Consider the following 23,823-nt stretch of genomic DNA (forward strand, 5'->3'; position numbering starts at 1 on the left):
CCTGGTCTAAAGTCAGTGGCGCGTTGCGCGTTGTTCATAATGCTATTTTAAGCGCGCATGCTTGCCCATAATGTAGCGGGTGTACAGCGCGCATACACTTTGATTCTCTCATCAACACAGATGCAGTAGTTTTTATTTTTGCAAATCATACATTATAACAAGGAAAAATATTAACACATGAGGGAAATCATTGTGGTTACATGAAGTTGAAAAAAACGAATTACACATTTTTTTAAGGCTAATTGTAGTAGCATACTGAAGGATCAGACCTGTTTGCCCAATAGCGGCAAGAAACATACGTACAGGCTATAATGTTTAACCGACGGTGATGTGTGAGAGTTTCTCCCATCCCCATACAACGTCACCTCTCTGTCTTTCACTGTCCTGACAAGAACGTCGAGTTCTCTTTGCCATCGCGGCTATTTAAACGTGCAGCAAACGTGCAAATACCGGTCTATCTGGGTTCCCAAAACCATTCAGTCACGGAGTCAGTATGGTGAACACCACTGTATGTACACGGAGATATATCATCCATTATAGGACAGTTTCTGACTCCTAAAATGAGCTTCTGGTTCAACTTGCCTCGGTAAGACTCAGCACTGAAGACTGACGCGCTCCACTGACTTCACTCCTATTGGTTGTCGCTCGAGAAAATCGCTCTTCATTTGTATAAATTGAAACATTTCTCAACTTTGTCCCGTCGCTGGACAACGCGCCACTGGGTCGCGACTGCGCGTGTCGCCGGAAGTCGTCCGCTCACCATTGAAAATGAATGGTATCGTGTCGTTTGGTCGCGTGTAGTGTGAACGGGGCTTAAGCGCTGTCTTGCTCTCTCTCTCCCTCGCACATATTAATCAAAATAATCGACACAATGGTAAGGTCGGGAGACTAAAGTTTCATGTGCAGCATTCGGAGATTTGTTTTTCCTGAATTACCGCTGGGTGTGAATTGTGCTAAAATAGGCCTACGTTGCCTTATCTTCTCTGAAAACCGTTCCACACATTTAGCTGACATAAACCACACTTCAAATAAACGAAAAAAAAATGACCAAAAGATGAAATGTTTTCTGTGATGACACACATCTTGTGTGGGATGTCCCAACCGCCGGGATAAATCACACAGAACGTGCACACGTCCGATAATGACACGTTCAATTCGTGAACTAATGACTCATTTGAACCGATTCGTTTTAATGAATGGTTAAAACAACTGAACTGATCTTCCAACACTGAACTCATGGGATGTTTAATCGGTGTATAACTAATTGACCTATGGCTAAGCCACGCCCTCAAACGCGTTGAGCCAATCACAGTGCGCAGCTAACCTCAATACACTCGGACATTCTCTGTTTCCACTTCCATTGAAATGCATTGGAGTTAGTCAGTTTTCATTCGTTTTTTTCTTGTTATTTTAAGTTTAAAATGGTCAAACGGTGTGCATGGGGTACATACAACTCTGACACTAGGTTCCTGAGAGGCTGGGCGACGGTGTGTATTTTTTTACCCTTTCCCAAGCCACATCTCAACCGAGATAAGTGTCTGCTCTGGATAAAGTTATGCGATAGCTAGACCACAACACCAACTAAACGTGGATAAATTAAACAAGGATGTCTACATCTGATCTAAGTTAGTCAACAACGTATTTGAACGTTATCTTTAAAATCTCTAACGTAACGTTAGTCTAACGTTAGACGTACATTAGAAAACATTAACGTTAGCTTCTAGCTGCGTTGTACATCATGTTAATTATGTATAATAACGTATATCTGTAAATAACCGCGATAACAAATGTTAACAATGTTGTGCTGAATGATTCATGTAAATACTGTAGCACCAAACGGTGATGGCAACGATATGCGGGTTATTATGTTTACACTGTGACCTGTACATCTCTGCCTGGAGCTGAAGCTTTTCATCGACCTTCTCAACAATAAAATTATTAATACAACCCTCCAATGCATAGTTAATGCCCTTTAGGTGACTTCAAGATGATATATAATTTTTCTGTCTCCAAAAATCACCAATTGCCTCCTGTGAAATGTCTCCTACTGTGACAGCTGCCATAACGCCCGTGCCGTGCTTGTCCGAGTGAGTGGAGGGGGCGTGGCTTAGCCATAGGTCAATTGTAACACTTTTCAATAAGGTTTCATTTATTATATAAATTACATCAAAAGTACAGTTTGCTTAGTCAAGTGTAAGGTTTAAAACAAATAAAACCACTTGTTTTTTTCCCCCCCAAAAAGCATATGACTACTTTTTCCCACACAGTGCTATCAGGAATCGATAAGAGAATCGTTAAAGAATCGAATCGATAAGCAGAATCGTTAGTGGCATTGATATCGATAAAATCTTATCAATTCCCATCCCTAGGCAGGAATGCTGTTTCGAGCATGATTCGAGATGCCCACCATTCAACCCGAAAGAAGTCATATAACCATTTCAATAACTCTGAAGCTGTTAAATTAAGCTAAAATAACTGCATAGTGTCTCTTTAACAAACTGAAACGCAAGTAGCAAGCGCAAAGCGCAAGTAACTTTGTGGGCAGGTCTTGGGCGCTGTTGCTATTTTACCGGCTGGATAAATGACTCTTGCGCCGGGCCTAAGTTTAACCCTCTGATGGTCCTCGATCACTTCTGACCGAATAATTGTTTTGAATTATTAAAAATCACAGCTTCATCAGAAGGTTATGATACTTGGTGACTTTTTTTGGCATTTGGTATGTGAATACAAAAAAAAATTGAGGTCATGATCCGAGCATGCTAAGTGGTCGTAAAAAAAAATAGTCACACTCGTGGTCTTTGGTCAGAAATGACCGACCCATAGGAAATGAATGGGAAATTTATAAAAAAATATTTTTGTTTGTACAATCTAAAAATCGGCCACAATTCTTAAAAGAAGTATACTGCAGTAAAGGGGAAACCCAAGCTAACTCAGTGCTGTAATTTAAAGAAAAGGTAGAAAATGACAGACACTGACAGAAACAGGGTGGAATAGCATGGACATGGTATTAGAAAATGTATTTAGGGCTGTCAACCAAGAAATTTACATAAAAACAGACGTGTCGCCATTGAAACAGTGTCATCATTTTTGACACAGTCTGAAACTGATTATGACCATGACCACGTGTAAAAGTCATTGGGCATCAGTTTGGATTTGAAAAAAAAAAAGATCGGATTTAAAAACTCTGATTTTGAAACACAGTGAGAGAAAGAAACATAAAATGCAGAGAAACAGAACGAAAAGTCAGAGCGGGAGTTGGAGATGAGAGGAGGAAAATATGAAGGCACTGACCTAAATTGCGTTTTTTATCATCTATGGCGATGAAGCGAATGCAGGGATTATTGGAGACGTACTTGGCCGCCCAAGGGACGTCGATTCGTGCGTCGGCTTTGTAGAAGAGTCCAAGTGCGTAGCGTGAAGAGTAGCTGACAGCCTCCAGCTTCTTCCTCTGATTCTCCCCCATCACTGCACAGACACACACAAACACAACAGCACAGGATGAAGCCTCTGGGCCTCCGTTAGTTCATCTCTCCGTTCACTTCAGACAGAAGCCAGAGTTGGTGCCTGTGAAGAACGGGACTGTAGCATTCATAACGCACAGATCAAATGAGGTGACACTGTGCTGTCAACTCACAGAGCTTCAACAGCACCAAGTCAAGTCAAGTCAAGTATATTTATATAGTGCTTTTCACAATATAGTTTGCAATATAGATTGCATCAAAGCAGCTTCACAGTATCAATCAACCAAGTCTGATAACACAAATGGGTTAGTGTGACTTGAGTGTGTGGTTGATGTGTAGTGCCTATAAAACACAACCAACTAGCCCCTTTTCGCAGCTGAGATGAGCTGCGCGGAGGTTAAAATGGACAGTGAGTGACACTTTAATGAGAACGCGGTGCATGGACTGATTCGCTTGTGCATGTGGGGCTCTTTTTTTGTGTGTGTGTGAAAAATGCTGTCCTTGTTTCCTGTCTGGAACATCTGTTATTTATTGGAAACAAGCCGTCACACTAAGGTCTGCTTTAGTTATTTAGGGCCCACAGGTACGGAGTGTAGTGGAGGTCAAAGGTCAGCCCTTGTGGAATCAAATGCATATTTCTACTCAAAGACACCCCTGTTTCCAGTAAGGAAGAAAGCATTTCATGGACAACCGACAGAGAGACCTGATCAACATTAGTCTATCTGAGCAGTATCTTCCCCTCCTGAAGCAACAAACAGATGTTTGGTGAAAAGGGATGAAAGTGATGATGCTGACTCATCATTTTCCCTTTGCACATGTGCGAGTGAGGCAGCACTGTGGTGTGGGAACGACAGCGCTCCATCAGTTCTTGGAGATCTTGGTTCAGAGACACTTCACGGAAACTCTTTGGTTGAAGCATTTTTTTTACTTTGTCCACTTATCTGTCTTTGTTGACATCCGCCATGTGTGTGCAAACAGACCGGGACTGGCCGGAAATGAACTCGTCTTCAGGCGTGTTGCAACCATAAAAGGGCCTAAAACTTAATCGCAATTCATTATTTATTCTGCAAATAACGTTTCCATCCGCTTTTATCGCATTAGCCGTATATCGATCATGATAAAATCCGATGAGACCGAACGTATTTCATTTTAGTCGATATTCATGAAATTTAATCGAAGTTTACTGTTTCCATAAGGTATTTTTCATTCGATATCACTTAATGCGGATAAAAACGTGTCGATGGAAACATGGCTAGTGAAATGTGCGCTGGTTTCTCTCCGCGTTCTGCGCTGGTGTACGAGTCTCATCAACAGTAAACCCAGGCCAAACGCAAGCTATCAGCCCTATCCACCGCATGTTATTGATAGTGGATACTTTCGCGCGCTTTCATGTCCATTGTCCAAGTATCTGCTATCAGACCCGTTGAAGTGCAGCTTCTGTTCATGTGTGCTATGTTAGTTAACCCTATATAGCCTACCCTACATAGGCTACAGTTAGGGTGATACTCATGACTTAAAATGTGATATTGCCAGCACAGCTCTTGCGTTTCGTTTGGTCACACACCACAAGGTGTCACTGTGGCCTCAAAGCTTCAGCAATGCCACTCTGAGCTCGATTGCTTATGTCTGCGTTAAAACACGCCCCCCTCATTAACATATGGAGAAAGAAATGTCGGAATAAATAAATGTGGAAATAAATAAATGTAGAAATAAATAAATGTGAAAATAAATAAATGTAGACATAAAAACATAAATACATTAATGAATGTGGAAATAAATAAAAGTGGAAATGAATAAATGTAGAAATAAACAAATAAATAAATAAATGTGTGAAAAAATACAATTATACATAAATATGGAAATACATTTATTTGTACTTTTTTACATTTCTTCGTATAATTATTTATGTATTTATTTTTGTATTTTTGCTTTTTTACATTTCTTCGTATATTTATTTATGTATATATTTATTTTTAATTAAGTCAGCTTTGGCATTCCATAATAACTGGTTATAACTGATGTTTGAATCACTGTAAATGCTTCTGCCAAATTAATAAATGTAACATAAGAATAGACTGAATTGTCCCACATTGGAGTGTTAATGTATTTTGATAGGTTGTACTCTTCAGCAGCTCTGCAGTGAATGTAGTAGCCATAGACTGTAAAAAGTAGCCTAGTCTGCCAGTTGATCTTGTAACGTTACAGATATCTCAGGCTGCTTGGCTGAAGAGGCGCGTCCACTGGCTGGCTCAGTCTCACACAAAGCTCACCCTTTTACGCATATACGGATTGGCCAGAAGGTGGGCGGGGTTAGGATTTCCCAAGATTTTCAAAAGATGGCACCGCCCATAAACAGCCTTAAAACCGTTATTCATAAAGTCTACGTAATTTTTTTTACAGTCTATGTGCAATTCCTATTGAAATAGGAAGTTTAGGTGGGACATATTGAATGGCCTGTCCTTTATAAAACAGCAAAGAAAAAAAAGGCAGAATTTTTTATTCTTCTTTTAATGATTTCGAACTGTTCAATTAACATATTTATATTAATCAAAAAGCCTATTATTTCACATATATTTAATTATGAAATATATTTAATTAACATTACGTTAAGATTAATTATTATTATTAACTCTTTCCCTGCCAAACACGGAATTTTCCGTGTTTAATGAAAAAACGCATCTGCACCAAACACGGAATTTTCCGGGTATCCGTGTTTTAGGTGGTATACGGTAAGGAAGACCCGCGCGCATGTCCTGAATGATTGCGCAACTCTTTGTTTAGAGAAACAGATTGCAATCGTCTCAAACAGTGGAGTAGTGAGAATGTATCAGACAGACAATGCAGAGGTATATGGCTGAAGTACTGGAGGTTAATGGACTCGGAGTCCGATCACTCTTTATTTGATAATTCTGAATCTGATCGGGACGAAGTAGTCAGTAAGAGAGATGCACATGTTGTCACAGAAAGTTCTAGCCATGGACGTGCCGCAGATAGATCGTATAATATTATGACACTATAATATGTATGTGTGTGTGCAGGCATTTATGTGTGGCTGTCTAAATATGAAGGTGTAATTGTCAAATTATTTCTCTCTTTGTGCACATTTACCACATTGTAATATGTATTTGTGTGTGTGTGTGTGTGTGTCTAGGCCTGTTTATTGTAATTCCAATTATTCATTATTCACAGGTAGAACACAGAGAGGCAGAGGCAGAAGTTTTATTGCAAAAGTTACATTTCCCTTACATCCTGGGAAATTTGATATATTTTACATTTATTTTATGTTTTTAATTTATTTTGGAAAGTTTTATATATGAAGGAAACAACATCTGAATGTATTCTGCTTTTAAATGCACTTGTTTGATAAAAATACCTTTTTCTCAGTTTTTTGTCCAAAATGTTGTGTTTTTGACAAAACCTACCTCTGTTCAAGAGGCAATAAAAAAAGAACAGATGAAGATAAAATAAAAACGTTTTTTTTGCCTAAAAGCAGAGGCTCAGATCTTTATTTTTATGTATATCATCTTCATATATTCATGGAGGAAAATATTCAGCGGGGGCATTCAAATTTAGCGAAAATCGTCAAAAACCCTGGCGGTGGCTGGCAACTTTTTTTTAAAACGCTGGCGGGGAAAGAGTTAATATTCATTTGTTGCACAGCTGTAACCTGTATGTTTTTGTCTGTATCACTGAAAGAATAAAGGCGTATTCGATTCCAAAACGTAATTTGATTCCAGATTTTTTTCCACTGTGTAAACGGCTCTTAGTTCAGATAAAATCTGTGCAGATGAGTCAGCAATTTTTTGCTCCGTTGTCCGAAAAGAGAAAGGCTTATATATATATATATATATATATATATATAACCTCAAAGTTCCCAATCAGTCAGTCATGTTTTGACGTTATGTCAGAACTGACTGATGCATTGGAATCTTGACGAGAGGCCAATTACCTTTGAGTGGTAACAAAACAAGCCAATGTATAATAATTGTGGTTGACTGAAACAATCACGGTTATATCAAACGGTTATTGAATTATCGCAACAGGCTTACTGCCACTTCACGGTTGCGTCTGTGGTTTAGCTGGTGCCACTTGCACAGTGTCTGGGGGCCTGGCTAGCACTTCCAGACCTACAGTATCTTGTTGGCTCATTCGGACAATCAGACTAGGCTGTGGAATTCAGTTCATCTGGCGTCTCCCACAGGTTCAGAAGGGTCTTGTTGTTTACCTCAGTGGCAGAAAAGGATGCTCCTGTCCTGCTTGTGGAGATGCAGTCCTTCTAGCAAAGGATGCAGTAGAGCCGGTCCCTCTCGCCGAGATAGGTCAGGGTTTTCAACCCGTACTTCATTGTACCCACAAAAGTTGGTGGGTTATGTTAAGTATTTACAAGCTTCCGTTCAAGATTCTAACGCAGAAGTGCATCTTCATGTGTTCACCCCAAGAATAAACGAATGTTCTGAAGGACACGTAGCGTCTTGAGTTTACCCTGACGGACAGTTCCAACGTTTTGCTTCAAGGGTAGGGTTACGTATATCAGTACAAGATCCTCCCCTTTTGGCTTTCCCTGTCGCCTCACGTCTTCACAAAAGTCGCAGAGGCTGTCCTTGTCCCGCTAAGGGAAGAGGGTGTTCGCATTCTCAAATATCTTGACTCTGGCTCACTCTAGCTCAGCTCACTTTCCCTCAGAAAGCCTAGGTACAATTGGCTCACTGACCCCATAGGTGGAGAGGCCATACTAAGATTAAAAGCCTCCACATAAGTTCCTCCTCTCTCTCTTCCTGCTTCTTCTGGTCTCTGTGCGTGTGTGGGACCGAAAACTCTGTCCTACCACGTGGTCGTCAAGTCCCGTTCTACCACGTGGTAACAACACATCAAGCCATGTGCAACTTCCTCGAACATGACAGAGTTGAACTAAACATGCAAGTTTATCATATTTTCTTCATTCAAATAAGTAGAAATTGATTGCAACTTTAATGCCATCGACTATTGGAACCATCAAATCAGGAATTTTACGAAACTGCTTTAACGGCAAAGCAAATTTCGTACAATTAACTGAGGTTTAGTAATAAGCTGTGAAGCCTTTGACGAGGCTTTGAAAATAATAAGCAGATGGTTTATTTTCATAATTGAATTAATCTTTTGAATTAATCGCAATGAGCGCACAGGTTCAGGATCCACAACAGGACCTCGACTGCAGTGGCACATCAGTTGCCTCGAGTTGCTAGCAGTACTTATGACCCTGCACCAATTTCGACTGTTATTGCAGGACAATTGCAATACTGTCCTGCAATACAATTGCCCATTCCTGGCAGATTCTACTGAGGAAGGACCTGCTTTTTAGGACAGAGACTAGGGATGTGACGGTGAGGATATTTTCTCACCGGTTAATCGATGTGTGACAACACCGGTAAAACCAGCGGGGGCTTTTAAATCGCTTTAAAGGTATTAAAAGGCAAACATAAAATGCGCACGTTTTCACGGGCATACATAGTGGTGCGGTAGTGTGGCAAAGAACTGTTTTGTTATTGTGCCCTGAATATGCGTTAGTTTGAAAACGAAATTAACTTTCACTTTTAAATTAGCGTCAATTCATCCTTCGCTTGGAGTTTGATTGACAGACATGTGATCTGACCAATCAAAATCTACCATTTTTGTCCGACAAAGCAGTCAGGAGAGTTAGTAGATTAACGTCGGTGGAACTTGGCTTTATCAGGCAATCTGTCACAACACAGTGAAGAGCCACAAAATGGTAGGCCTATTTATTGTTTGATTTTCTTTGACTGATCAAATTTGAAAGTTGAGACTGTTTCATATTAAATATTACCTGCTCGGTCCTGTCTGTCAACGCGTTGTCAGTGTCCTATATTTTTCACTGCTTGAGAACATGGGTTGAATCCGAAATCGCCCCCTAAACCCTCATTTACTAGGCCTATTCCCTACATTAGTCCACTAATACTGTTCACTTGAAGGAGTGAATGAGAAGGAGTAAGTAAAAACGAGTGAGCGAATACGGACAGCCTTTGCTGACAGAGACGCGATCTGACACGCGTCCCATTTTCTCACAAATCTCTACGTTTGTTTAAGACTGCTCTTATGGACATTTTGGCATAATTTGTGTGTTATGGTTTGTTCAAGCCCGAAAGAGAACTCGATACCGACGGGCATCTTTTCTCTGGGTTGTGTGTGTGTTAATAGGCAGGATTTAAAGACTACTGCGTAATTGCGCTCAATATTTTTAAGGCTTTAAACTTTTTTTTTCACATGCCAAACATGGTGGGCATGTCATGAAACCGGTGTTGCGACTGAACACCGGTAACACCGGCTACCGTAGCAAGCCTAACAGAGACCCCCTATAGACCACTGGAAACTCCACGGGTGGTATCTGGATGGGATGCGGAGGACTTAAGTGCAGTAGCACCTCAATGCAGTACATGAGATCCACAGGGAGAAGTCGGATCAAGATCCAAGGGGTGGAGATGGGTAGGATTAGGGTTGGGTTTAGGGATTAGGGGTGGGTTTAGCAATCAGGGGGCAGAGTTGGCTAGGTTTAGGAGTATGTAAGGTGGGAGGAGTTGGATCTGGATCCGACTCCTCCCCGTGGATTTCATGTTCCGCAGTGAGAACCATCTCCTTAAGTGGCCAACCACCAGCAGTGGTAGACATGATGACTCATGCCAGAGTCCCCTCAAAGAGGCAAGCTTATGCCTTGAAGTGGAGTCTGTTCTTTGATTGGGGTTCTTCCCGTCAGGCAGACCCCCATAAAAGGCCGATCAGCGCCGTGCTTTCTTTCCAGCAAGAAGAATTGGAGCGAAGGCCGTCTCCCTCCACCTTAAAAGTGTATGATGATGCTATTATGACCAGTAGTAAGTCTGGAGAAAAACAGGGAGTGAGGAGACTGTATCCTTATCGACCATGCCTCATCCCCTCTTGGGACCTCCCTGTAGTATTAACAGCCCTACAGAGAGCGAACTTTTAACCATTGCAGTAAGTTTGAGCTTAAGATCCTGTCTCTCACCACTGTGTTTACCGTTTGCATACTGCATATTTACGTGGACTGCACATAGAGCTTCGGAAGCTCTGAGCAACTCTTTGTTTGCTTTTGAGGTCGGTAGAAGAAAAAGGCTGTCTCCAAACAGACGTTGTCCCACTGGATAGTGGATGCCATCGTCTTGGCGCTTCTGTCCCAAAGGGAGCTATGCCCCATTGGGCTGAGGGCTCTCTCCAATTGGAGTATTGCCTACTCCTGGGTGTTGGCGCACAGCACCTCTCTGGCATACATCTGCAGAGCTGAGGTCTGGGCGACACTAACACATTCGCGAGATTCTACAATCTAAGGAAGAAGCTGTTTTCTGTCCTGAGGGTTAGGCCATATGCATATTTCCATGTTACCCTCCTAAAGGTAGGATGTGGTCTCTGTAACGTCCCTCTCCATCTGGATTCGGCACACTTTCCCAGTGTCATTCAATCAGTCATGGCTGTATAGGGTAAACCGAAAGGAACAGCAGCTGTCGACCCTCCACTTGGAAAGTCCCACCAGGTACGAAGGTCTATGAGACTTACACGGGGCGCTGGGAAGGGAACACAACATTAAACATGACTGACTGATAGGGAACATCTCGGTTACTAATGTAACCCCAGTTCCCCAAAGGACGGAATGAAGATAAAAAAAGCAAAGACGTCACATCCTGCCTGCCACAACCGCTGTACCACCGCTGAATGGTCGGGACCCCCGTTTTGGCTCCTCAGCACATACTTGAATGAGTGAGCTTGCCATGTAAATCTTAATCACCAACGTATTGTTTTGTTATCACTCAAAGGTGATTGGGCTCTCAGACGAGATCCTTCAGTCAGTTCCTATGTAACGTCTCTGTGGCGAGCAGGATGAGGCCGAGAGAGAGCAGTGCGTGGCAGGTAGCGTGACTGATAATGCTGCACCTGTGACTAATACTGACGCACAACACCTACGCAACGCACTGGTCCCGTATCTCTCACGGAGGAGCAGTAGCATAAAAGGTGGAGGGACGATTGCTGTCACATATAATAAAATAAAACAACATAAGTTGAAATCTCCACTTTCGTCACTGCTCCTTTTATGCTTCCGCCCAGTTTCGTCTGGAATGCGGCCCAGACCACCTCCCAATGTGGTTTGAGCAATTGGTTTTAAATCCGTCTTAAATGTGTTCTGGAGGGCATTTACACCTGGTCTTTTTACGATTGGATAGCAATTCAATCACAGAAAATGCATGAAGTGAAAGGTGTATGTGATGAGTGATGTTTGTATGCGTGATGTGTAAACACCTCCTTCAGAAAATCGCAATGCACTCCAACTGGTCACCTGGAACAGTGTGTTGTGATTGGTCAAACTCTTCGAGTGTGTTTCGGAAATGTCATGCCCTTTAACATATCGCGAGTTTTAACACAATACTAACGCAACTCAGCCTGACCTCTCTGCTTTTTTTTTTTGCATATACTTTGGGCAGGAATTATTTAAATAAGAAAAATTTAGATGTCCATTCCTGAAAGAAAACTAAAGGCTATAATAAAGGCATTTCAAGGAGTTCAAAAACAGTGCGAACTGACACCTGGCTCGCCGAATGACAGTGATGCCATGCAAACCCTTCCAAACACCATAAACCACTGCTGTAATTTTGTTGTCACAAGAAACGCTTCACCAACTGTAAGTTTGATTAGAAAGTAACCAAATGATGGAATACGACAATAGATGTTAAGCGGTAACATGACTGTCCCCGGACATTTCCCTTTTATCACTGTTTGTGTCATTGCGGAACATCTGGGGAAGATTAGGAGCATGTAAATGTGCCCCTTGGTACAGAGACAATCTTTTGTAGCATCTGAGCGTGGAAAGCCAAGGATAATGCAAACCCTGCCAGCTGAATCCATAAAGAGGTTTTCTTTTTCTCATGGTAATGGAATCTGGTTACAGAACACACTATTGTTAATCGGCATAAAAGATCTCGGCGCGGTAAGGGTTATCTAATACAGACATGAGAACGCATTTTACCACATTAACCCATTTAAGTTGTCAGAAAACACTTTCCCTAGAGCTGGACAATGAGTGCAGATGCACATTAATGAATCATCTCCTTTCAAAAGGTTATGACTTCCATTTCAAGTAAAACGAGACCACCTATTTGGTGGTCTGAATGACTTCAGCTTAGCCACAACTATTGAGATGTTTTTAGAGCTTTGCATGCAAAATAGAAAAGCACAGGCTATGTATTTTCTGGCTGCTATGGTAAGTAAAGCTCTGAGTCATGGTGTAAAGTATGAACTGCCCTATATTACCCCAAAACTGTTCCTGCCCGCACAGATTGGCAATTAACTCTGACAGGTTTGGACTGTGGGTCTTCTAGATTTCAACTCACAAACCAGCTGAACCGAGAGAAATAGCACAGCAAAGAATCTACATACTGCTTTCTAGGGTTGGGTTAAAAATATCGATTTGTCAATTTTAATTGATTCTCATTTTTATGAACCGATATTGATTGATTCTTAAATCCCAAGAATCGATTGGCCTAGTCATCCTGTTTTCAGTTGATGAATTAAACATTGTAGCAAGCATCCCATCCAATAAATCCCAATAATCTGTGTGCTTTGTTACAATTGATATGAAACAAAGTCTCAGATTTCAAATTAAGTCCATTTTTTTAAACAAATTCAAAAAGATAAATAGCATTTTGGCAGTATCAGCTCAAGAGAAGCAGCAGCGCGGAGCGCACATGATCTCTTCTGCCTTAATAATAACAGTTACAGTGCAAAATAAACATCAGTAATCATCTAAAAGTGTGTCATTGAATGCAACTAATCGAAATCCATATCATGTCACACGGAAGCGCTCAATCAGTGTTTCAACCGTGGAAAGACGTCAGTAAAACAGCTTGTAAACAATGTCATAACATCGCATTTACCAAAAACACGTTAGTCAGCTAGAAAAATTAACTTAAAAATTAAGCGTTTTGCTAAATATATATTCATTATGCTGTTTAATGTTCTTCAATATTTAATGCATGTTTGAAAAAATCTGGCATGTTTTTTATGACAGCCACCATTTAAATGTTTATATTCCATATAACTTTATTATTAGAAAAATAAAGAAAAGTGTAGTTTATATATATATATATATATATATATATATATATATATATATATATAAATAATTTAAATAGACATTCAATGGAAGCAAGAAAATCTGGCCTTTTTCACAAGGTCAATGTCACAAATTTGCTTACATTTGATTAGTGACCAAAAAATGGGACAGAATCAGATTTTTTTTTTAAATACTGGTGCATGCCTAAAATATTCCCTCGCTATTTTGTCATAACTTTTCTTTTTTCAAACTTTCCAATAGCCTCAAACTTTTCTCCAGTTCGTAAAGCATAAGAAAAAAAACTTGTGTTTTTTGGACCAACAATACCTGTATGTTTCTAGAGAAAATTATTTTACGGACAAAGCGCAATGTTTGAAATTCTTATGAGTAGTGTACTTTAATATTACAAAATTATTCTGTGGCTTTTTCCTTAATCAAGGTTCTTCTTTACGGAAACAAAGGGTTGGCCTTAGCTATACTTAAAATTAATTATACATCCACCTGCACAAATGATGTTCATCTGGTGGAATATTATCCATTTTTCCTCTCCCAGTTGTCCTCAGCTCATGGAGAGATGATGATGCATGCTTTTTTACATATAAATTATTCACTAAAATGTGCAGTTTTACGTTTTCCACTTATTTATTAAAGATGAATATCCTTTGTCTGCTCACTCTGATGGTTTCCTTACTTAATGATAAGTAATGGCACTAATGTGCAATGAGAGCACTAGTGAGCACTTCAGTAAAAATGTCCTTTTAGTTTAGACCAGAGGGATCTGATTTCATTACACACATCTGTGATCTTTAGCCTCCTTCCCTGATACATCCTCCGGTCGAAAGACTAACAAATCCACATGAGCACAAATCTACATGAACAGTCAGATTCTTTCAATATCCTGAAGGGGGGAAAAAAACAGTTGCTCTAAGTGAGCCCTGCATAGCCTCAATGTGAGACATACCTTATACGAAACCACATTCACTTATTGAGCTATATACACACACGCACCTGATGTCCTCTTCCTCTTCAAACACCTGTCACCACTAGAGTCTGCTTTACATCTGTCTGGACCTTATAAATCTCCAATCAGGGCAGAGCGGAGGGGCTTCTGACAGCATGTGCTGTATGTGTGGGACCAGCCTCACACCAGCTACATTCAAAAAGTCAGAGATTGTAAACTGTATTTAATGACAGATGTGACTGTCCTGTGAAATTGTCCTGTTCGTACAACAGCTTACAGGAGCTGCTCAAATACTGCCTAGTCCAGCTGCATTTATACTCCAGTGCAACTATGCGGACAGTTGTTTGGATGTACTTGAGATTTACATAAAAATTCTTGTTGATAAAAGTCATTCTCATGCTGTTAAATGGCTGATTTTAATATTCTATAACTGTCTAAATAAATCAAAAACCAAAAAAAGTCACTTTAAAAAGATTCATTTTGAAATTTGCCTCTACATTCAATTATTAGCACGTTTAATTAAAGGGTTAGTTCACCCAAAAATGAAAATTAAGTCATTAATTACTCACCCCCATTCTGTACCAACCCCGTAAGACCTTCGTTCGTCTTCGGAACACAAATGAAGATATTTTTGATTCAATTTGAGAGCTGTATATCTACCACATTGGCTCCTAAGGGACTGCCTCTTGACGGCCCAGAAAGTCAATGAAGAAAATGTTTAAATATCCCAAGTGACTACCGTGGCTCAACTATATGTTTATCAAGCGACGAGAATACTTTTTGTGCGAAAAAACAAACAAAAATAACGAGTTTATTCGACTATTCCTTTTCTTCCTTGTAGGCCAGAAACGAGAGTTCCTTAGATTTCCACGACGCATGCGCGAGAACTGATCTGAAGTAGTTGAAAAAGATAGCAATTCTCGCGCATGCGTCGTGGAAATCTAAGGAAGTCTCGTTTCTGGCCTACAAGGAAGAAAAGGAATAGTCGAATAAACTCGTTATTTTTGTTTGTTTTTTCGCACAAAAAGTATTCGCGTCGCTTGATAAACATATAGTTGAGCCACGGTAGTCACTTGGGATATTTAAACATTTTCTTCATTGACTTTCTGGGCCGTCAAGAGGCAGTCCCTTAGGAGCCAATGTGGTAGTTATACAGCTCTCAAAATTAATCAAAAATATCTTCATTTGTGTTCCGAAGATGAACGAAGGTCTTACGGGGTTGGTACAGCATGGGGGTGAGTAATTAATGACTTAATTTTCATTTTTGGGTGAACTAACCCTTTAAGTGTTTTTTTTTTTGTTAGATGACGACATCTAAATGATTAAAAATCTGTCAAATCTTACTTAACCAAAAGCATCTTCATTTGGTTCTTTAAATTTTAAATGAGTATAGAGTGCAGCATGTTTGTTGTGTCCTGACTAGGTTCTGTTCACACAAAATTCTCAAAAATTAAAGAGATAAAAACATACAAGTTAAAGTCTTAGAAGTTTGTAATGACATGCAGGGGAGTAAATATAGGTAAACTTTCACAGCAAACTTTTACTTTTAGCTTTACATTTTTAATTGTGAGTTATACAAATTAAAGAACGCAAGGCAGTATTTCAGGTGAACGTTCGCTTTAAGAATGCTGTAAGAATATTGTAATATGTTATGATTAACTATACTGTATTGTCTTTCTCCAATGACATTCTAAGTTGTTCAAAGCATTTCTAAGGATTTAGATTTTTAGAAGGCAGCTGTCTGACTCTGAGATGGTGAAGAGGAACCTTTTTTCACCATTTGTGTAGCATTAGCAACACATTAGCTGTTTGATAATGTAGTCCAGCAAAAAGCTAATCATATTCATTAACCGTAATGTGTCAGACGTTGTAGAGAGCGATACATAAAACACATTACAATTTGGATAGATCGACTTGTAAATAACCTATTGATGAATGAGTTCCTGGTTCAAAATATATGGCATTTGGAACCAGTATTTCCACTTGCCACTCTGCAGGGTTTACTAGAGTAAAGTTGAGCGAGTGGATCAGGCATTCTGGGCTTGTGTGATCAAGTGGCTTCAACCTACACCTTTTTTTTTTGGTTGTTATGCATGAATGTATACACTGTAAAAAATAATCCTGTAAAAAAAAATGGTAAACTGGCAGCTATGGTTGCCAGCATCATACCGTAAAAATACGGCGTGTTACTGTTTTTGAAATTAACAGCTAAATACCGTATTGTCGGCTAGAGTATAAAACTTTAATTTAACAGATATATGCTCTAACACAAAAACAGTAACACACCGTATTTTTACGGTGTGATGCTGGCAACCACAGCTGCCACCGTTTTTTTACAGGATTATTTTTTACAGAGTATCTGTATAATGACTGAAAATAAATTGAAATTGAAAATTGAAGTGGAAGTGGGACTAATTTGCATATTCATGTTTCCGCATATACTAAATGAAGCAAGGTTGTAGAGTTACATTCGAGCTATTTTCAAGCATGAAAAAACTTTTTTTTTAAAAGACAAAACTTTTAAATATGGGTGATGAGTTTTAAAGAATACAATTATTGACTGCAGGGGGACTTTAACCAAATTTGGGGGTGTGAACAAACATATTCAGCACTCCAGATAAATCTGAATGCCGAATTCTGCTATTACACTCAAATGTTTGAGGTGGTAAGATTTCTTTTTCTTTTTTTTTCTTTTTTTTGTGGAAATTTGGACTTTTTTTTTTTGGAAAGACCAAGGCTGCATTTATTCGATCTGATCCAATATTAATTAATGACCCTGCAAAATATTCAGCAGAAATTACTCCAGTCTTCAGGTCATCATTTCAAACATGCTGATTTGGAGCTCAAGAAACATTTGTGCTGCTTAATATATATTTTTTCCCTAAGATTGATTAATATAAAGTTCAGAAGAACAACATTTTATTTTAATGATAACAATTTAAGGCATCCTTACTGAAAAAAAAACAACAACATATTTTCTTTAATGAAAATCCTACTGACCCCAAACTTTTGAACATTAGTGTATCTAAAATGAAAGGAAAAGAACGGAAAATAGGGCAATGCTAACCGCCACCTTTCCGACACACATATGTAGCACATTTGCAGCACACTTAAGAGACAAAAGCCTGGATTTACAGCTACTCTCAGCAAAACCCAAGGTATCATAAGCTGACTGCAAATTAGCCACCACCCGACAGTGAGCATTTCCCTCATCTAACCTGAAAAAGCAAACTGTACGCAGCTCTATAGCAGGAGCCCGAGGCTAGTCATTGACACGTGTTTGGCTGTGCGAATGACTACATTAGTATGTGAGCGTGTGTGCGTGCAGCTCTGGGACGAGAAGGTTAACATTTTCCAGTTGGCCGCTCAGGGGCATGTGTTGAACCCTGCACTTGTGGCCCCTGGATCTTTGATGTGGGAGTGGGTGAAACATTCATGAAACTCAGCATGTTGACAGAGCGATCCTTAATCAATACAGTGAGTCCTACAATACGTTTCAGTGACTGCACTTACATAGTCACCAAACAACTTTTAACTAAAAAAAAAAAATGACAACTTATGTCAGTAGCAGGTTAAAACATCAAGCATTTCCTTTAATCTAGAACTTAAATGCAGAGGTTGTGTAAAGAACCAAAGGTCTGGTGGTCTCATGGTAAAGCATGAGATATGAGGCTTCCTTCTAAATCTCCTTCTCTTGTGTGTGTGAATGTGTGCGTGTGTGTGTGTGTGTTCGGATAAGGGGGTGGAGAATTACTGAGCTACGGGGTGATTAGAAAAGTAAGGACCCAAGGGAACCTGTAGGAGTGAATCTGGCTCAAGCCCAGGAAGTTATGCACATCTGTATTACATCTACACAACACACACACACACACACACACACACACACACACACACACACACACACACACACACACACACACACACACACACACACACACACACACACACACATTTCTCAAATTACTCATGAGCAGTAATGCTGTGGATCCAGTTTATGGGCTGTTCTAAAAAGGAATAGGCAGCAAGTGTTGAATGTATCCTTCATAGGCAATACCAAAATCTTAATACCAAAAATATCTATCCAAGATGGTGGCCAATGCAAGACATATAATTACACAAATCAAATATAAAAACAAATAATTTTTAATAAAGGGGTACTTCACTGCTGGAAAAATGAGCCAATAAAACTTGATATTGAGGCAGTGTAAAGGCAAAAAACTGTCTAGTAAAAACACAAAAAAATGCATTGTCATCCAATGCACTGGGCATGTTGCCATCCAAAACCCCACCCACCAATCTGATATGGACACGCTTACCACTAATACTGCATTGCTTTAGTAGGAAATACTACTTAGCAAACTTAATATTATAATGTTCAGATGTAAGAATTCACAGATTAAACATTTAGTGGAGTGAGTTACTTTCGGTTCCCAGTGAAGGCTCCAGAGCGTTGTAGACCGTGGCTAGATGAGGTTGCAATGAAAATTGCTGAAAAAATTTAAAAAACAACATCTATCATTGCAATAATAAGAAGAACTTTAGAAAATGTAGGTAATATTTTTACCATTGTATAAATCCCTGGTATAAGACCACATCTAATATACGACGTAACAGTTGAACCTATCTTTCAGTTTTGGAATAATAGGTACGAGACATGAGGGAATTCTTTAAAACTCTACCCTAGAACATGCTTGTCTGAAAACAGAAAGAACTTTTTTACACTCCGTAAACAATGTTTATATTTAATATTTATATATAAACAATATGAATGTAAGCCAGAGGAGAACTGGCCCCCGACTGAGCCTGGGTTCTCCCAAGGTTTTTTCTCCATCCAATCTGATGGAGTTTTGGTTCCTTGCCACTGTCGCCTTGCTTTTGGCTTGCTCAGTTGGGGTTATTTAGTGTTTAGCAATATTATTGATCTGTGTTGTACTACTTTCATGTTATCACTGTGAAGCTGCTTTGATACAATCTGTATTGTGAAAAGCGCTATATAAATAAATGTGACTTGACTTGACTTGACTCCGTGTGGTAAAATCATGGAATGAGCTTCCAGAAGAAGTTGTGTGTTCCCCTTCTATTAATTCCTTTAAGAACAGGTTGGATGCATTTTGCCTGTCAAAAGGTGTTATAATGATAAAGCTTGCCAGTAACTAATGTAATTAATTTTACGTGATTGGTATATACAGTATATTGTTTATGTTTTTTAGAGTCTGGAATAGATTGTATATCCGGCACCGGAATTCATTTCAATAAATTTCAATACATTTTTAAAATTATTATTCAGTTCTGGCAATTCCGCCCAACCCCTGAATCAAAACGCTGTCGCGTTCTGGTAAGAAAACTGTTGCCACATGCTCCATTTTTACCATAATGCTGTTTGAAAAGTAGAAACAGTACGATACAATTACAATACCTGTTCTGTTAATAACCCTCTGTCGATCTGACTGTCTGTGGGCGGAGACACAAAAATGTGGAACTAGAATTTGTAGATTTAAATGGTACATATTATGCTTTTAAATCATTCCTTTTTACATATAAATCATACATTTGTGGCCTATATAAAGCGAAACTGCAATGCTTGGGTCTTAATTCCTCATTATAGCTCCACAGGCCCCTTTTCTACCCCTTTTCTTATGTGCATCTGTAAGCAACTTGTTTTGGAGCAGTCTCTTTAAATAAAAAGGAGATGTGTCATACCCCGCCCCCTCTCCAGGTTGCTGAGTTCACACTCGGTTCAACTCCACCCCGTTCGGCCATTATTGTAGTTTGATTAGAGATACACGATTAAATAGAGTCAAATAACTTTTTTATTCACAATTTAACAAAATGTCAACAACGGAAGACTTGTTCAAGCCTTCAAGCCTTACATGTGCGATCCAGACCAAGCGAATTGAAAAAGATAACGAACCTGCAGAACAACGTCTTCATATGGATGTAGTGCAATGGTATGTAACTGTATTGCGTTATAAGTAAAAGTCGATTATTTCTCTTGTTAAAACAAGCACACTGACAAGATAAATGACTAAGGTCTAATCTGACCACTAAAAATCTGTATTGATAATATGATACGTTTAGAAAAGCATCAGAAAACACAGCAGCTAAATGGCCATTGATGAAACTCAAGAACAATAATACTGCAGACGTCAAATGTAACTTCAAAACAAAAACAAAGTACTGTAAGACCAAGGTACTGCTAAACCATGACCACCATGTGTTTTAAGAAAGCAAACTACTTTATTTTTATTAACGATATTTACAGCTTATCGAAATGCTCTGTTCGTCGTCTCCAAAGATAGAGAGAATTTACCCCTCATTCAGACGAAGTCGATCGCCAAACCCTTCATTATACTGGCAGATGTTGTTGTAGTCGGAATCTTTGAAGTGCTTGGGTCACTACATCCAACAACCGGACATTTTGACTTGCTATCTCGTAACTTCTGCATCATTGAGCTTGGACTACAAAATCGGAGCGAGAAATAAAAAATGGCGGATTGCTCGAAGTGTTGGGCCGGTAGTCAATGTCCTTATTTGTCAGTTCCACTGTAAATACTGTAACGTAATTGTTCAAAATACGTCATAGATAACAGAAAAATTGGAACAGGTTGAAAAATATGACCAAAACAGAATATAAAGATATAAACGAAGCATCTGAAGAGAATAATTTCAACTTTTCTGTACTTATAAACACTCTAAATATACAACAAAATGCATTTAAGGGCTCTGGAGCTGTCAAAAGTCTTTTGCTGACAAATAAATGTGAATTCCTCGGTCCAGGTAACATGAATAAGTAAACGTTGTGCATTTACATATACTACCGATATTGTACAAATAAAAATAAAAGCTGTATGTAAGATTGTGGCCAAAACTGGTGCTGCAATCACTTTCAAATTACTGTAGAGTGGTGTATCCCCTACCCCTCCCCCTGACTCGAGGTTGCCAGATAGGCTGCAGGATCCAAATTTTTTTTATCCCACACGTTTGTACTTGCAACAGTGGTAACTAGAGCAGAGCTGGCAACCCGAATGCTGCAACACTACTGACTTCATGATTGGTAGATCGGTGGAGGGTGGAGCATCAGACCAAAACACAACATGACAGTTGAGGGCTGCAACTTCACTTTTTAAATGACAATATCCTGTCTGGACTGCTGTTGTCAGTGATATAAGTATTTGAAATGACCATGATTTCCCAATGTCTAGTGACATATCAGGGCCATTTTATGATTATTTGAAATAAATTTCTTACACATAGCTCCTTTAATCAAATACATTCCCCTTCCCTCCCCCATTTAAACGACCTCTCTTCTATTTCGGTCACGTGCAATGGCGAAAGTGTGCGGCCAGATTCGAAGAGGGTGCGGCTATCCATGCACCGCCTCTCAGAGAATCACATTCAAATCTGCCTCCATTTTATTTGCAACAACCAACCTCCAACGATCCAATCAATTCCCGAAGGACGAAAGCATGCCCTGCCCTACTTTTTTTTCCTTCTAATTTCAGAATCCGTTTCACTCGGATATACATCACAACCTAGGAAAAAATGATAAACTCTACTTCCGTTTCACGCTGACTTTAAATGGCTGCCTATGTAGGCTGTAGACAGCAAGAAAGTTCACTGTTATGGAACAGAGCCATTTTTTTTAAATCCTGCTTATATCATAAGCCTCTATTTTAGAACAAGGAAAAGAGCCATTTTCAAATGAGCTTGTGTAGATATAATTAGCAATAGTTAACATAACAATGAGGCTGATGAAAAGTGCTATTTGGATGTAAACATTTGGGTTGTGATTTCATGCAGAGCTGCATGTCTGGTTACACATCATAAAATGCTGCTTGGCTTGAAAATATAAATCCAGTGTTATTTTGTGACAAGCTCTCTGGTTCACAGGCAATCATTGAGGGGTAAAAGGCAGAAGGTGATGAATTACTATACAAGGGCATTTTCTCACGAAACAACATGCATATTTTGGCTACTAATGTGTCATTTCTAAGCACACAGACTCAGCTGGGACTATTCCAGCAGTTGTTATGGAATACGGGTGAATATTCCCTAAACGAATAGGTCTTGGGGATCAAGTTTTTTTTTTTTCTTCTCAAAGATTGGCCTAATTGAAGACATCAGTGCAGGGTGTCAGGGGATGTGATATAAACCTCTTTTAGGAGGTGTAACTGTCCCATGGTCAAGTATACTAATTAGGACTCATTGGTGTTCAGCGCTGGGGAAGCGATTACAAAAGGGACCTTTGTGAAAAATGAGGGTTCAATTCAAATGAAAATTGCTTACAGGAAGTTAAAGGTGCTATATGTATTTTTTAGCAGCCTCTATCGGTGATATTTCAGATTGCAACTAATTTTTACAAGAGCGCTCTTGCTCTGGCTCTTGCGCTCGAACACAAGAGCCAGCACTCATGGTACACGGCCACACTGAGACTTTCAACACACCGGAGAATGAATCACACAACATGCTGTAAACTCCCACTGCAACTTTACAATAATAGGCTACTTTTATCAGCTTCACGTTGAACTAATGCTCCATGCTCGTACCATGATAATGTGACATTTGTGGTGTTATCTAGCATAAAGCATTTCACTATAGCATTTAACTATTCATATATCTTACACAATCAGCAATGTCAACATATGTGATTGTATAATATGATAACAAAAACGGTTAGTGAACTGAACAATTTCAGTGTAACAGTGAGATCGTAGGAAGTAACATTACTGTACTGAACGTGTCTGGAAATGTGTATTATAAACAATACGATAGTAGTGGGATGAGTGACGTTAGACAGTAGAACTATTACATAAAATAAAAGTTACATCCTAAAGCACCGACTTTTTGTTATCAGTCTTTTGTATTCATTCCACGTCTCATATATGTTGTAGTTTACCTTGCTATTTCACTACAGTTTACCATTATTTCAGCATATCTGAAAACTTGTAATTTATCACAATAAAAATAGCGGAGGTCTCTCCATAATTCAAACACTCTACCGATGTTGATCCATGTTTTCGTCCTAAGTCGATCCGATTCACGTTGGCCTGACGAGCTTCAGCAGATGCATTTTTGTTTTGTTTTTTTATATTTATGTGGAGTTTGTGTCAAAACCCAACAAGTGGATCATTGTAATGTGTGATTACAACCCCTTCACACACAGGCAATACAAAAGGATTCATTTTGGAGGAAAAGTTACATATAGCACCTTTAAAGGGTAACTAAACATTAAACCAACTTTTTTTAGTTAATGATCTGTAAGAATGGAGCTTTATAAATGCTGTTCATTGATTCGA

At 39.3% G+C, this 23,823-nt stretch overlaps 1 protein-coding gene across 2 annotated transcripts in view; it reads right to left on the reverse strand.

The window, feature by feature from the left end:
• Nucleotides 1-23,823, reverse strand: part of rnls (renalase, FAD-dependent amine oxidase) — an 89,539-nt gene that overhangs the window by 27,441 nt on the left and 38,275 nt on the right. For both annotated transcript variants that reach the window (XM_089121864.1, XM_089121863.1), the window contains exon 5: nucleotides 3,292-3,465. In XM_089121864.1, coding sequence (XP_088977990.1) covers nucleotides 3,292-3,465 — 174 coding nt within the window. The remainder of the gene's footprint in view (nucleotides 1-3,291; nucleotides 3,466-23,823) is intronic.

The sequence above is a fragment of the Pimephales promelas genome, chromosome 17 (assembly GCF_988280905.1).
Source record: "Pimephales promelas chromosome 17, fPimPro1.hap1.1, whole genome shotgun sequence".
Classification (NCBI taxonomy): Eukaryota; Metazoa; Chordata; class Actinopteri; order Cypriniformes; family Leuciscidae; genus Pimephales; species Pimephales promelas.